The sequence below is a fragment of the Pelophylax lessonae genome, assembly GCF_965119305.1.
Source record: "Pelophylax lessonae genome assembly, chromosome: 8".
NCBI classification, from domain to species: domain Eukaryota; kingdom Metazoa; phylum Chordata; class Amphibia; order Anura; family Ranidae; genus Pelophylax; species Pelophylax lessonae.
The window spans coordinates 234,970,955-234,987,284 of NC_138775.1; the positions used below are offsets into that span (position 1 = coordinate 234,970,955).

Genomic DNA, 16,330 nt, shown 5'->3' on the forward strand with positions numbered 1-16,330 from the left:
TTCACTTGAGCAACACGAGCCCGAGTTTCTTGGTACCATGGTGACCTCCTGACTATCCGCTCTGCAATGAACGCTCACACTATGAAGAGCAATAAAGTTTGGAGCACTTGAATTGACATCCAGGGCAAGATGGCGGCGTCCTTGCTGGGTTCTGTGCTTCGGAGTGCCCGGCAGGTGAGTGCAAGGACAGAGGTCTGGAGGAGAGACACACCGGGGAGAGTTCATATAATATCAGCCAGTCTGAGGTCTCTGGGATCGTCAGGGACTCCTAAGCTGGATACACACTGTACAACTTTTGTTGGTAGATTTCCCTTCAACTATGTAGTGCAAGGGTCTGCCTGATTGCATATAAATTGAGAGTGTTTAGGTCTGACCTCATATTATATGGTTTTGGTAAATCTAAAGACAATTGTACAGTGTGTATCCAGCTCTACTGCTAGACTGCATGTCAGGGCTGATGATGGTCATGTGATTGGCAATTAGCCACTTCAAGACTGAACATTTTGAAAAAAAAATAGTTTTTCATAGTTTGTATTGGAATATGTACCCGCGTACAGGAATTATTGGAAGGCGCTAGTGCAATATGCTAGTATAAATAAATGGGATTTAGCTGCTGCTGATCATAGAGGAATGAGCCCCACAAATAATCTGATATGATGTAGGTGTCAGTGCTGCTAATATAGAGTTGATAGAAAGTGCTAAATAATAATAAATCTCATTAGACAAAGTGCAAATTATACAGTACAAATAATAAATGTGTATACAAAATTAAAACAGCGCTAGCAATAAAACACAAATAAATTAAACATATATATTCCAAAGTGCAAGGTGGTCTGTGCAAAATAGCTGTTAACAATACATCTATACACCAAATTGACCAGCATAAATATTTATAAAAGTCCTTATTCCTTGGTGCAAATAAATATAAAGTCAGGGGGTGTTGGTATGGGGCGCTACCACCTTGTACAACAAAATCAATGGTGTATGTGGTCCCAATATGAAAGTGCACTGTGATCATATAAAAGCAAATTATGTGCAAGAAAAAACTTTTTTATACAATATATAAGGTGCTGCGTGCTATAAATGAGATAATATGGTGTGCAAACAGTGCATACAGTAGTGCAATCCACAGTATATGTTGTTTAGGTGAATTGTACCATTTATTGAGTATATACTAGAAATGCGACCATCAGCCTGTGGTCGGTGAGAAAGTGCCAAGTGCAAAAAAATCGGGTGAATAAACTTAAATAATACTTGAAAAACCTTTTTATTGTGATATCCCCTTGCGGGGAAGACTGGCCTCCGTGGTTGGTAAACCAGTGGTAGTAAAGTGGTGAGTGAGTTGCGCTATTATGGCGCGTGCTGGGAGAAAAAAGTGCTTTGTACCGGAGGTCAAGCACTTACCAAGTCCTCTCCCTTCCTCCACACTCAGCCGGGTTGGTTACTTCTCCCCTTACTGTGATGCCTGCGGTGTTTGGATGTTTCACCGGAGTAGTAGTGCTCGCATAGTATGAGAAGTTCACCGTCAGCTTTTGCTCAATGTGTCTCTGGTGTTCGGGCGCGCGGCGCTTCCGCGTTCCACCGGCCAGAACCACCACACCGGAAGTGACGTATGACGCTGGATGCCGCTCTACGCATTTTGTCAGTGCGACGTCATCTGGGGGCGGTCGCCGCCCCCAGATGACGTCGCACTGACGAAACACGTAGAGCGGCATCCAGCATCATATGTCACTTCCGGTGTGGTGGTTCTGGCAGGTGGAACGCGGAAGCGCCGCGCGCCCGAACACCAGAGAAACATTGAGCAAAAGCTGACGGTGAACTTCTCATACTATGCGAGCACTACTACTCCGGTGAAACATCCAAACACCGCAGGCATCACAGTAAGGGGAGAAGTAACCAACCCGGCTGAGTGTGGAGGAAGGGAGAGGACTTGGTAAGTGCTTGACCTCCGGTACAAAGCACTTTTTTCTCCCAGCACGCGCCATAATAGCGCAACTCACTCACCACTTTACTTTACTACCACTGGTTTACCAACCACGGAGGCCAGTCTTCCCCGCAAGGGGATATCACAATAAAAAGGTTTTTCAAGTATTATTTAAGTTTATTCACCCGATTTTTTTTTTTTTTGCACTTGGCACTTTCTCACCGACCACAGGCTGATGGTCGCATTTCTAGTATATACTCAATAAATGGTACAATTCACCTAAACAACATATACTGTGGATTGCACTACTGTATGCACTGTTTGCACACCATATTATCTCATTTATAGCACGCAGCACCTTATATATTGTATAAAAAAGTTTTTTCTTGCACATAATTTGCTTTTATATGATCACAGTGCACTTTCATATTGGGACCACATACACCATTGATTTTGTTGTACAAGGTGGTAGCGCCCCATACCAACACCCCCTGACCCATATAACACTTTTACCCTTGTGGTAAGTTGGAGGCAGCACAACCATCTGGTCCTCTCGGTTATTAAAAACCATTTTAAACATTTTAACAAGTTCAGTATTTTATCCATAGCGCGGGTGCACCCCAACTCTATTTTTTACCATAAATATAAAGTGCTCAGGTGCAAAAAAATCGATCCAATCAATTGGTGCTCCAGTGAGTGTCCCGACCCTCCAGGTCCCCTACTCACCACAAATATGGTTTTTCAGCGCATGAAGGGATCAGTTATGGCAACCGAGCTCCAATGTAAGATACCATGAATAAGAAAACCTTGATGGGATCGCTCCAAGCAAGTGACCGTGGTATCCAAATGTATGAAAGAAAAAGAATGGGGCCAATAGTGTAATATGTTTAAGGTATTTTTATTCCCCCCAAATGATTCAATTGTACTTACAAGAACAAAGCAAAAAGATTGCATATAAAATGACAATCAGGAACGCCGTGTTGGCGTGCGTTCCACCGACTCCAGGAAGTAAACCGGATGTGACGTCTCGTGGTTGTAGGCCGGAAATTACGTCAACGCGTTTCACCCAACATGTGGGCGTTTTCAAAGAATCTTGTATACACATTCTTTCCAAAACTTTCTTTGGATGCACAGCAGCTGCACCACACTTTGCACTAATTTTCACACGATTCATTTTTTATTTATTTTATAGAAGGACTATTTTTAATTTTCCTATTTATGTGTTAAGCGCTGTTTTAAGCTTGTATCACAAATAATAAATGTCTTTAGTGCTTAAAAGTGACAGTGCTAATTAGACAGTCCTTCTATGCTTCCAAAGTGCAGGTGCTTGAAATATATAGAACGGTGAATAACTTCGTGCTCCCCTCTTGAGTCCCTACTCCCCAATATTATGATGGGGATCAGCATATAGTGCTAAATGAGTACTGTAAAGAATGGTTGCACTCCTCCTAATTCATTTGTATACTCCACTAGTGATAAAGGGAGTGGTGCTGTTCCTCTTGGTATAGGGTTACAAAAGCATTCCTCTATTCTCCATGATATTAGGGTTAGCGCACACAAACACAAATATTACCCAGTTTTTTGGTAAAATATAAAAGGTGAGGTTGTGCCAGGGCCGGACTGGGGATAAAAACCAGCCCTGGAAATAATTTCATACCAGCCCCACAGCATAACGTCACCTCACCCTGTTTTCAGGTGATCATAGATTGTATTACATCCCCATCTATAAAAGAGATATGGAGCGCATACCGCTCGTCACCAAGATTCCCAGTATACCCTCTGTATCCCCTTCCAGTAAACGTCCATACTAGTGATCGACCGATATAGGTTTTTCGTTGCCGATACCGATCTTTTAGCCAATGCATTTCGGTATCAGACAATATTTTTGTACAATTAAATTTTTTTTTTTTTTTTTTTTAAAGTGCTTTTGTGGAGGGATCTGGGAGAGGAGGAACCCCTCCTCCGCACTTAAAAGCATTCAAAACGCCAAGTTTGGCTGTTTTGAATGCTGTAATTTTTTTTAATCTGGCACCAGACAGTACCCAGAAGTGATATTGCTCATGACATCACTTCCGGGTTTTTGCATGGAGACCCAATCAGAACCGAATGCAGCTTTCATCGGGTATTCGGCGGCCGTGCAGGCTGGTTGCCCAGGTCTCCCGGTGGGACGGGAGACCCGGACGAGCCGCGGAAAGGCTCCCCTCCAGCTCCTTGTAACGACAGCCGAGTGGCTTCTCAGCATCGGTTGTCATTATAAACAGCCGACCGTTGGCTCTCGACGCCAGTACCGGGGTGATGCCTCTAGCTGCAGGCATCACTCCGGTACATGCACTTTCCTGAAATATCGGCAATATTGGCCACCTTGGTGGTATATCGGGGAAAGTGCATATCCATCTAAAATGGTTGTCCCTGTATCCTGTGTCTGGGCTGCAGCATAGGCACAGTGGCCCTCTCACTTTAAATGCTCCCACAACGCCAATAGGAGCCACTGCTGGATCCGCAATGGGGCCACAGTGGCGATGCCAGACCGTCGTATGCATGCTGCTGCTGCGCATAGGTGCACGGTGGTTGCAATGGAAAAGATCTGGCATCACAAACCCGCCCCATCCACCCATTAGGGAGGAGAGACCGGGCTGACGCCGCACAGTCATCCAATCAGGGGCCACCTCCCGCAAGGGGAGGGGGGAGATGAAAAGTGCCCCAGCCTGAAGAACATATCTCCGTCAACCAGACGGGCAGAGTGCGGCATGCCCACAAGACCAGCATACACATTCCCTCCATAGCTATCAACACAAAAGCGTTCAACAGGTCAACTCTATAGGGCATATACATTACACCCAAATATGAGCCATATAAAAAAAATACCACAAAGGTGTCTAACGTAGCACTGAATCTCTAAAGCAGGGGTAGGCAACCTATAAAAGATGAAGATCTACCCGAACAACATTGAAGAGATCACCGGGGTGCAGAGCTACCTTTTTTTAGCATCCCCTTTTTATCATTTTTTTTTTTTTTTTTTTCCAAATTAACTAGCAAATCCATAATAAAAATTAAAGATGGCATAAAGAAAACCCTGAAAAAAACTACTAAAACTAATGTCACTGTAAAAATATAAACTTAGCCTACCTTTAAAAGTTAGCTTCAGTGAGAATCTCGTCATTCACTTTCATTCACATTTTTTTGTCTTGTCTGGGGGGTAATTGGTTGCCCCCACAAGTCAGATGCCGGAGTTCATCATGAAGGCAGAACATCTGGTACTGCAAGCTGATTTTCTTGATTAGTTTCAAGCCTGGCTATCTGCTCTGATTTCTGGCCAGTGTCAGTAGTATGTAGGGCAGTGTACAGGGGTCAGTGGTATGTAGGGCAGTGTACAGGGGTCAGTAGTATGTAGGGCAGTGTACAGGGGTCAGTAGTATGTAGAGCAGTGTACAGGGGTCAGTAGGATGTATAGCAGTGTACAGGGGGTCAGTAGGATGTATAGCAGTGTACAGGGGGTCAGTAGTATGTAGGGCAGTGTACAGGGGGTCAGTAGTATGTAGGGCAGTGTACAGGGGGTCAGTAGTATGTAGGGCAGTGTACAGGGGTCAGTAGTATGTAGAGCAGTGTACAGGGGTCAGTAGGATGTAGAGCAGTGTACAGAGGTCAGTAGTATGTAGAGCAGTGTACAGGGCTCAGTAGTATGTAGGGCAGTGTACAGGGGTCAGTAGTATGTAGAGCAGTGTACAGGGGTCAGTAGCATGTAGAGCAGTGTACATGGGTCAGTAGCATGTAGAGCAGTGTACAGGGGTCAGTAGCATGTAGAGCAGTGTACATGGGTCAGTAGCATGTAGAGCAGTGTACAGGGGTCAGTAGCATGTAGAGCAGTGTACAGGGGTCAGTAGCATGTAGAGCAGTGTACAGGGGTCAGTAGCATGTAGAGCAGTGTACAGGGGTCAGTAGCATGTAGAGCAGTGTACAGGGGTCAGTAGCATGTAGAGCAGTGTACAGGGGTCAGTAGCATGTAGAGCAGTGTACAGGGGTCAGTAGCATGTAGAGCAGTGTACAGGGGTCAGTAGCATGTAGAGCAGTGTACATGGGTCAGTAGCATGTAGAGCAGTGTACAGGGATCAGTAGCATGTAGAGCAGTGTACAGGGGTCAGTAGCATGTAGAGCAGTGTACAGGGGTCAGTAGTATGTAGGGCAGTGTACAGGGGTAATCAGTATGTAGGCCGGGGTCAGGAGGGCAAGGTATAGGGGGTAAGAGGGCACACTACTAGGGGATCAGAAGGACACAGTGCAGGGGGTGTCAGGAAAACTGGGGTGTCAAAAGGGCATGGTGCTATGGAGTCAGAAGGCCATGGGGCTGGGGTTCAGGAGGGCATGGTGCTGGGTGTTCAGGAGGGCATGGCGTTGGGGGGGATCAGGAGGGCATGGCGTTGGGGGGGATCAGGAGGGCATGGCGTTGGGGGGGGGTCAGGAGGGCATGGCGTTGGGGGGGGGGGGTCAGGAGGGCATGGCGCTGGGGGTAAGGAGAGCATGGCACTTGGGGTCAGGAGAGCATGGCGCTGGGGGTTCAGGAGGGCATGGTGCTGAGGGTCAGGAGGGTATGGCGCTGGGAGTTCAGGAGGGCATGGCACTGGGGTTCAGGAGGGCATGGCACTGGGGTTCAGGAGGGCATGGCACTGGGGTTCAGGAGGGCATGGCACTGGGGTTCAGGAGGGCATGGCACTGGGGTTCAGGAGGGCATGGCACTGGGGTTCAGGAGGGCATGAGGCTGGGGGTTCAGGAAGGCATGGCACTGGGGGGTCAGAAGGGCATGGCAGGGGGAGTTCAGAAGAGCATGGCCCTGGGGTTCAGGAGGGCAGGTCGCTGGGGGTCAGGAGGGCATGTCGCTGGGGGTCAGGAGGGCATGTCGCTGGGGGTCAGGAGGGCATGTCGCTGGGGGTCAGGAGGGCATGTCGCTGGGGGTCAGGAGGGCATGTCGCTGCGGGGTCAGGAGGGCAGGTCGCTGCGGGGTCAGGAGGGCAGGTCGCTGCGGGGTCAGGAGGGCAGGTCGCTGCGGGGTCAGGAGGGCATGTCGCTGGGGGTCAGGAGGGCTGGTCGCTGGAGGGCATGTCGCTGGGGGTCAGGAGGGCATGTCGCTGCGGGGTCAGGAGGGCATGTCGCTGCGGGGTCAGGAGGGCATGTCGCTGCGGGGTCAGGAGGGCAGGTCGCTGCGGGGTCAGGAGGGCAGGTCGCTGCGGGGTCAGGAGGGCAGGTCGCTGCGGGGTCAGGAGGGCAGGTCGCTGCGGGGTCAGGAGGGCAGGTCGCTGCGGGGTCAGGAGGGCATGTCGCTGGGGGTCAGGAGGGCATGTCGCTGGGGGTCAGGAGGGAAGGTCGCTGGAGGGCATGTCGCTGGGGGTCAGGAGGGCATGTCGCTGCGGGGTCAGGAGGGCATGTCGCTGCGGGGTCAGGAGGGCATGTCGCTGCGGGGTCAGGAGGGCAGGTCGCTGCGGGGTCAGGAGGGCAGGTCGCTGCGGGGTCAGGAGGGCAGGTCGCTGCGGGGTCAGGAGGGCAGGTCGCTGCGGGGTCAGGAGGGCAGGTCGCTGCGGGGTCAGGAGGGCAGGTCGCTGCGGGGTCAGGAGGGCATGTCGCTGGGGGTCAGGAGGGCATGTCGCTGGGGGTCAGGAGGGAAGGTCGCTGGAGGGCATGTCGCTGGGGGTCAGGAGGGCAGGTCACTGGGGGTCAGGAGGGCAGGTCGCTGGGGGTCAGGAGGGCAGGTCGCTGGGGGTCAGGAGGGCAGGTCGCTGGGAGTCAGGAGGGCAGGTCGCTGCGGGGTCAGGAGGGCAGGTCGCTGCGGGGTCAGGAGGGCATGTCGCTGGGGGTCAGGAGGGCATGTCGCTGGGGGTCAGGAGGGAAGGTCGCTGGAGGGCATGTCGCTGGGGGTCAGGAGGGCAGGTCGCTGGGGGTCAGGAGGGCAGGTCGCTGGGGGTCAGGAGGGCAGGTCGCTGGGGGTCAGGAGGGCAGGTCGCTGGGAGTCAGGAGGGCATGTCGCTGCGGGGTCGGGAGGGCATGTCGCTGCGGGGTCGGGAGGGCATGTCGCTGCGGGATCAGGAGGGCAGGTCGCTGCGGGGTCAGGAGGGCAAGACGCTGCGGGGTCAGGAGGGCAGGTCGCTGGGGGTCAGGAGGGCAGGTCGCTGGGGGTCAGGAGGGCAAGACGCTGCGGGGTCAGGAGGGCATGGCGCCGGGGGTCTGGCACTGGGATTTCTGGAGGGCTGGGGTGGGCTAAAGAAGGTGCACATGTCTTTGCTCTGATTCCTGTGTTGCATTCCCACCTGGCAATGCTGGTATCACCCAAAAACTCCTTGGACCGGGGAGGAGGGACTGTGGGGATGAGGGAGGGATCATCATCGGCGCGCCCTTGACAGTCACCAGTCGCAGACTCGCAGCCTCGCTTGCACGACCAGCCTACCTCTCTCCACTCAGCCACTCAGTTTCTCAATTTCCCCACGGCGCCAGCCGCCCCCGTCGGCGTCGTGACGTCATGTTGCCGCTCACAGTAACTATCGGACTGACGGACCGTCACTCACCGCCCCAATGCTTAAAGCGCCGCTGCGGCTTGGCCGGCCCTTAAAGCGCCGCTGCGGCTTGGCCGGCCCTTAAAGCGCCGCTGCGGCTTGGCCGGCCCTTAAAGCGCCGCTGCGGCTTGGCCGGCCCTTAAAGCGGCGCTGCGGCTTGGCCGGCCCTTAAAGCGGCGCTGCGGCTTGGCCGGCCCTTAAAGCGGCGCCGCGGCTGGGCCGGCCCTTAAAGCAGCGCTGCGGCTGCGCCGGCCCTCAAAGTGGCCCCAGGGCCGGCGGCCCACCGGGAGATTTCCCGGTATCCCGCTAGGCCAGTCCAGCCCTGGGTTGTGCCGAGTAAATTGATAACCCACATGTCAAGCCTTAAAATTGGGAGCTGATAAGCCCCCAGTGTGATAGCAGTAGGGATTGACCAATATAGTTTTTTCAGGGCCTATACCGTTTTTTAATCCACCCTTCAGGCTGATAGGTGCTGGTATTCTGCACATTTTAAATTTTTTTTTTTTTTTTTTTTTTTTTTTTTTTTTACACTGTCCTTTAAAAAAAAAAAAAAAAAATGTATCCCTTTTATTGCTGTCACAAGGGATTTAAACATCCCTTGTGAAAGTAATAGGCAGTGACAGGTACTCTTTATGGAGGGATCTGGGGTCTGACCCCAAACCCCTGCTCTGCACTTAAAAGCATTCAAAACGTCATGTTTGGCTATTTCGAATGCTGTCTTTTTTTTTTTTTTATCTGTCGCCTTTAACCACTTTACCACCGGAGGATTTTGCTGTCTTCCGTCCAGGCCACTTTTTGCGATTCGGCGCTGTGCGACTTCAACTGACAATTGCGCGGTCGTGCGACGCCGTACCCAAACGAAATTTGCGTCCTTTTTTTCCCACAAACAGAGCTTTCTTTTGGTGGTATTTGATCACCTGTGCGATTTTTACTTTTTGCGCTATAAACAAAAAAAGAGCGTTTATTTTGAAAAAATAACAATATTTTTAACATTTTTTTTATATGAAATTCCCCCCAAAAAAGATGTAAAAACCAATTTTTTAAAAAAATTTTTGGCCAATTTGTTTTATGCTACATATGTTTGGTAAAAAAAATCGCAATAAGCGTATTTTGATTGGTTTGCGCAAAAGTTATTGCGTTTACTAACAAAGGGAAAGATTTCTGTCATTTTTTGGTGTTTTTTTTTTTTAACGCGTAATGGCGGCGATCTGCGATTTTTTTTTTTTTTTTTTTTTTTTTTTTTTTTTTTTTTTTTTTTTTTTTTTTTTTTGCGGGACTGCGACATTGCGGCGGACAGATCGGACCCTTGACTGACATTTTTGACACTTTTGGGGGTACCAGTGACATTACTGCAGTAATCAGTGCTATATATATGCACTGTTACTGTAAAAATGACACTGGCAGGGAAGGGGTTAATTTTATTGGAGAGGGAGGGGTTAATGTATGCCTGGTGCTTACTGACGTGTAGGGGGGGAGGTGACTGTGTGAGTCATGGACAGATCGGATGTCCAGCTATGCTGAACAGTCCGATCTGTCACTCCCTGTCACTATGGAGATCCGCCCGCTGTGTTTACACACAGCGGGCGGATCTCCAGACTCGATCCCCGACGATCGGGTAAGAGCAGCGGCCATCGCCGCTGCTCCTCCCCTGGCCCGACTCCCGCTGTGAATGAAAACAGCGGGAGCGAGCCTCCGGCGGCGCGCAAGCGCCACCCAGAAGGGGGAGTGTCTGACGACGTTAATACTACGTCGTCAGACGATAACGAGCCACTCTGCCGCAGTAGTATTACTGTGAGCAGACGTAAAGTGGTTAAGGCTTTAGTACCTGGAAGTGATATGACATCGCTTCCGGGTTTTTACATCGAGGACCCGATCAGAGCCAAATGCTGCTTTTTTCAGGTCTTTGGCCAGGCAGCGGAAATGCCGGTGGGACAGGAGACCCAGGCGAGCGGCAGGAGGGGGGGGGCATCTCCTCCTGCTCCTTGTAATGACTACGGAGGGGCCGCTCAGCCACATCAGTTGTCATTACAAGAAAGCCGACCATCGGCTCTAAACAACGGTATGGGGGTGATGCTTCTAGCTGCAGACAGGTTTTCTTTAATGAGACCCCTGATGTCTCCCCTGCACTCCAATGTGCTCCTGAAGCTAATGGAGCACAGAAAGTGACAACCAAAACCAGAAGTGACATAATGCACATCACTTCCAGGTTCTTTTGCAGCTAGATGACAATGACCGATAGCCCTTGCGAGCATTATAGTTCTACACCACTGCCAGGGCCGTGTAGTGAAGCTTTCAACTGCTGTGAATTAAACTTACTAAGCTAGAAGAGGCATGGGAGCAGAGTAAGGCTGGCCATAGATGGTGCGACTTTGCAGGAAAGAAAATCACTTGATTTTTTTTCCCCTATCAACGTAGTCAGTGTATATATTGTGGAGTCCCTCCTGCAAAGCTATTGTGTTCTTCTGCCAGGTGGGTGGGCACAGGGGAGCCGTCCTTACTGGGAGAACACGCAGCGATTACAGGTCCACCGAATGGAAATTTTGGTGCTGAAACCGAAAATTCAGGATGCACTTGACCGAAACTGAAAATTATTTTTTTTTCTTTTTTTTTTAAACACATATATTTTTATGTATAGTTGTATTATATTTGGCTTTTTATTAATCTCCTGAATTTAAATAAATTTTAAGTTATTAGCCATTATCGGCACCGTTAGCGCAAGAAAAGCTAACAAAAAAATGTATTTCTTCACACTGGTCCCTTGCACTTCCGTTGTTGTGTTAGAAATCTTGCTTGCTGCATTTTTGGTCTATTTAAAATATTGCACCAAAAACACACTGCCCTGTTGAAATGCATTGAAAGCACAGCAAGAACACAATAATAAGGCACCCGTGTTACGTTCTTGATGCGCTTTTTGTGAGTCGTCACTATCGACACCCTTTTACCTATTGACAAAATGCCAAAAACACAATTTTCGGGTGGCAAAATTTTGGTGCATCTCCAGTGAATATTGCTAGCAGCTATAGCTGCTGGCAAAAATCGCATGAAAAAGCCAACATGCTTGTTGTACCCAAATTGAGCAACTTGGGTACAATCGGCCTGCCTATACATGGTTTGTATCTCAGTCGGTCCTTGCAGAACCGGCCAAGATTTGAACCATCTGTTGCTGGCTTAAAGAATAATTTCACTTTTAACATTCATTGTGTAAACTTCTCTCCACAGCTGCTTCCTTGGCCCGCACCAACATTCACAAATCAAGTGAGAAGTCATTATGTAGATTGGCGAATGTGGAGAGATGTGAAGAGGAGGAAGATGGCGTATGAATATGCAGATGAAAGACTAAGGATTAATGCTTTGAGGAAAAACATGATCTTGCCTAAGGAGCTTCAGGTACTTTGCAGTTTGTGGATTGCATTTGAAGAAAAACAGAAAATTGTATAAAATACTTACTGTAATTTTCCTTTCTTGATCCCAATCCTTCAATCCATGGCAGCATACCTATGATATAGCTGCACCCCTTTATTCACCCACAGGACCTGTTTACATCTATAAAAGGACAGCAAGCGCAACATCCTATATTCTCTGTTTTAAAAAAAAAAAAAAAAAAGGGGGGGGGGTAGAATTATGCTCCAATGGATTGGCATCAGGGAAGGAAAATTATGGTAAATATTTGATACAATTTTCTGGGCGCCAACATGGCAGCATACATGTGAGAAATAAAAAGCTAAACAGGGAGGGCTGAAAATGTATATTCAAACTTTATTGCAATGGACATGAAAGCCTGGACCATCATTCCATTGACGTACAAGCCCCTGGATTTTCCCTGTAGCAATGATACTATGAAAAACCTACACTACCGTTAGGTGGTGTCACGGGTGTAGCCGGCAAGTAAAGTGTGCCACATCCCAAAACTTATTGGAATCATAAATGGACTAAAATAGCATGGACTTTAAAGGCACAAGTAAAATAATTTATTTCATAATTTATTAGAAATTATTAAAAAAGTATTAATGGAGACATTACATAATACAGTGTACACATTCCCTACATAACCCTATATCCACCATATAGTGGGTGCAATAAAATATCAACACCTTAAGAGAAAAAATGCACAGATCCTGCCCTGAGGAAATGGGTGGTTTCCCCAGTGTTGGACCATATGATTGTATTGTAGCAATCATAGGTGGACAAACTTCAAGCTTGACATGTTTCTCACGATAAACTCTTCTTCAGGAGCTCTTCAAACACATACCCCAGGTGGAGTCCAATGGGGGGTCAACAATACCGATAATAAACTCTGGTATAGGACTTCAGTTTATAGAATATTAAATTCAAGGATATTAGGCCAGTATCATCCAAACATAATAATCTCTGTCACACCATATCTCACAGGGTTTGCTGATGGCTAAATATAGAAAATAGGTAGGCTAAACATATGGATCAGATACTGGTGACAGAGTCGGTGTGCAATAGACACTGGATGGTCAGTTACTGCAATAAGCTACAGCTGTTAATAAAACAGCCAGATATCATTCCAGGTAGGTATCTGATTAGTTGGCTTAATATCTGGGTGTCCCCACTGAGACTGAGTGACCTGAGAGATTGTTTGGATGGTACCCTCCTAATATCTTTGAATTTAATATTCTATAAAACGCTAGTCATATACCAGAGTTTATTATCTGTATTTTTGACCCCCCCCCATTGGACTCCACCTGGGGTATGTGTTTGAAGAGCTCCTGAAGAAGCGTTTATCACGAAACACGTCAAGCTTGAAGTTTGCCCACCTATGATTGCTACAATACACTCGCATGGTCTAACACTGGGGAAACCACCCATTTCCTCAGGGCAGGATCTATGCGCTTTTTCTCTTAAGGTGTTGATATTGTATTGCACCCACCATATGGTGGATATAGATTTATGTAGGGAATGTGTACACTGTATTATGGAATGTCTCCATTATGATTCCTTTTCCCTGTAGCACTTGAGGCAGGTGCACTGCACCAACCTGCTGCTTTGCAAATGTCTCCATAAACATTTTGCGCTGCCCTGAACTTAGATTATAGGAGGTTACACTCGCTTTCCTTTTATAGATTTGAACAGGTCCTGTGGGTGGACATAGGGACAGAGCTATATCCTGTGTATGCTGCCCCCCCCCCCCCCCCCGAGACAGGGAAGTACAATAAACACTGTTTTAGATGGGTGAAAAAAAAAACGCAGTGTTTATAACCATGTATCATTTTTTTTTCGCTTATGGATCTGAACACATGCATTGTTGTAAATGGGACAATCAACACAACTGCATAAAATGTATTTAGAGTTATAAAAATGATAGAATATTTTACATTTGAGTGCAGTATTTTACAAAAATATACCCAAGTAGTGTATGCATATAAATTAAAACATTGGCAGCTAGAAGAGAATGAAGAATTTTACCCATTTTTATTTACAGATCTGCATGCAGCTCCATTGTTTTTCAATAGAGACATTCACAGAGGAGCGTAAACATGTACTGCATTCAGATCCGTAACCAAAAATCTTCATCTGAGGACATGCGTATACAATGTATACCAATGAGAAAAAGAACCTTCCAACTTTTGCTCAAAAACAAAAATCTTTTTACTGATCATTATGCAGGAACTATTGTTCCTTGCCTTAAAAGAGTACTGTGGGTTTCACAAAAAAATAATAAAAATTATAGTCACCTAGGTGAATGCTGCATCTGTCCCCTGCCAGCTGTAAGACCAAGAACTGAGCAATCAAACACCACTGATTGCTCAGCTCTCGTCTTCAGGCTGCAGAGAGCTGGTGACTATCTGTCACTGGCTGGCTGTTCTGCCCCTCCAGCTGTTACTGAAGTGCTGAGCTGTGGAGGGAATGGGAGTGGCTGGCTCAGGCTTTTCAGTGCCTCCCAGTTCAGGCATCTGGATGGATCCCAACTATATTGTCGGGATCTTTTAAGAGCTTGTATTGGCTATGTGACGTCAGCCGGCTTATGCCAAATGGGTCACTGGAATGCAGAAATAATTGCACTCGTGTGATCCATACAAGTACAAAAAAAAAATGGTTTTATTTCTGTGTGACAGCCATGTAAATGAGGCCTAGGGATATTTCTGCCAGCACGATCCAGTGTGTGAATACAAGTAAACTATTACATCCGTGTGCAAGAGGCCTTTATTTTTGCAGGTGGTTTGTGAGAGTAGTCTTTTGACCAATGAGGTCACTCATCACAATTTTTAGCCAATAGTAAGGTGCGGGCAGCAAAGGGGGAAGGGCTAAACGACAACCATGCAAACTTTGACAGCAGTTTCCTTTGTCGGGCACTCTAGGATCTCAGGCTACTGGGAAGCTCTGTAAAGATTGTAAATATCTGTACCTGCTGGCCAAGACAGGAGCCAACCTAAGGCCCCTTTCACACTTCTGTGACTTGTCCTGCAACTTGGGACTGCAGTCGCGTGACAAGTCATACCCTATGATTTCCATTGAGTATCGTTCATATCTTTGCGACTTCAAAGTAGTCCCGCACTACTTTGGTCCGACTTGAGGTCTATAGATCCCAAGATTATACAGCCATTGCTTCAAGTCCAGTCAAAATCGCGGTAAAGTGTGAAAGGGGCCTAAAGCAGACTTTGCAGCTAAAGTGCAAGGTCTATTATTTAAATGCGCTCTTTTTTTTTTTTTTTTTTTTTTTTTTTTTTTATAGCTTTTATGCTGAAACACTGCATAAAAGCTATAAAAAAAAAAAGACCTGCAGGGGAAAAATTTAATTAGCGCACTTACTCTTCTCCCAGCTTCCGTTTGCTGTACTTGGGAAAGGATGATGTCCTCTTTCAATCACTTGCATCTCATATCATTTAAAATTTATTTAGAGGGAACACTTTTTTGATAGTATAGTAAAAGAGGTTAGAACTTGCCAGGTTTTCTTTGCTCTTTATGTCCCCATTAGAGATTCACCCTTCCTATACTGAAACGTGAGAGGAAATCTTTCATTGGTGACAACTGTCAAAGGAACTGCCTTCCCATTGTAGAGATTTCCTCTTTCTGTTTCTTTAAGGACCGTGAGGAAAATCTCCCCAACACTGACGACTTTCCTACTCTATCCAAAATGAAAAAGAAAAGTTGTGGCTGTACATGCTTTAAGTATCATCAACTAGTGTCTCCGTGTAACAGATGTGCTAACTTTTTTTTTTTTTTTGCAGGAAATAGCAGATAAGGAGATGGCTGCACTGCCCAGGGATAGTTGCCCAGTGAGAATTCGGAATCGCTGCGTTCTCACCTCACGTCCTCGTGGTGTGAAGAGACGTTGGCGAATCAGCAGAATAGTATTCCGCCACTTTGCAGATCACAATATGATTTCTGGTGTTCAGAGGGCCATGTGGTAACACCTAAATCAAGGATTTTACAGCAGTTATAATTACCAGATATTTGGACATTGCATTTTTCACATTCTTGGAAAAGGTGTGTTGTAGAATGTGTTTTTTTTATATTTTTTTTTTTTTCTGATCACCTAATAAAATATTATATTATTATACTGTACCGTAAGCAAGCTGCTTGTGTCATTTAAAGTAACTGTATCTATATTATGTAATCATAGAAAAATTGAGGAAACTTACATTTTTTAGCGCCTTTTGCAATATCTGTAACTTTGTTACTACCTTGTTTCCTTGCATTCAATCCTTTTTTTTTTTTTTTTTTCTCTCTCTTTTCGATTAAAGCTGGTGTGAATTGTAGCGGCTGTTCCTTCTGTGGTTCTCAGCGGGCGGGTGCGACCGCCCGCCCTATTCTCTGTAAAAGCAGGTTGCTGGCGGACGCAGCTACTCGCCGCTCTCTGCACAGCAGTGCGTTAATTGCTGCTGGACACACACAAAGTGCTGTG

The 16,330-nt window shown here is 47.0% G+C and overlaps 1 protein-coding gene across 2 annotated transcripts; it reads left to right on the plus strand.

Moving 5' to 3' along the window:
• The first annotated feature begins 82 nt into the window (after positions 1–82).
• Positions 83–15,868, plus strand: MRPS14 (mitochondrial ribosomal protein S14). Of its 2 annotated transcripts, none has more exons than XM_082266622.1 (3): positions 83–174; positions 11,680–11,847; positions 15,654–15,868. In XM_082266622.1, the coding sequence occupies exons 1-3, from the start codon at positions 130–132 to the stop codon at positions 15,834–15,836; spliced, it is 396 nt and encodes a 131-aa protein (XP_082122748.1). In that variant the 5' UTR covers positions 83–129; the 3' UTR covers positions 15,837–15,868. The 2 variants fall into 2 exon arrangements, with proteins under 2 accessions (XP_082122748.1, XP_082122747.1); XM_082266621.1 differs by having other exon boundaries at positions 88–192.
• The last annotated feature ends 462 nt before the right edge of the window (positions 15,869–16,330 follow it).

Bases quoted from the DNA above. Each gene is read 5' to 3' on its own strand.
- MRPS14 (XM_082266621.1), top strand. From the start codon at position 130: ATGGCGGCGTCCTTGCTGGGTTCTGTGCTTCGGAGTGCCCGGCAGGTG. The intron at 193-11,679 runs GTCTGGAGGAGA...TTCTCTCCACAG, and splicing joins AGGTGAGTGCAAGGACAGAG to CTGCTTCCTTGGCCCGCACC. The intron at 11,848-15,653 runs GTACTTTGCAGT...TTTTTTTTGCAG, and splicing joins TCTTGCCTAAGGAGCTTCAG to GAAATAGCAGATAAGGAGAT.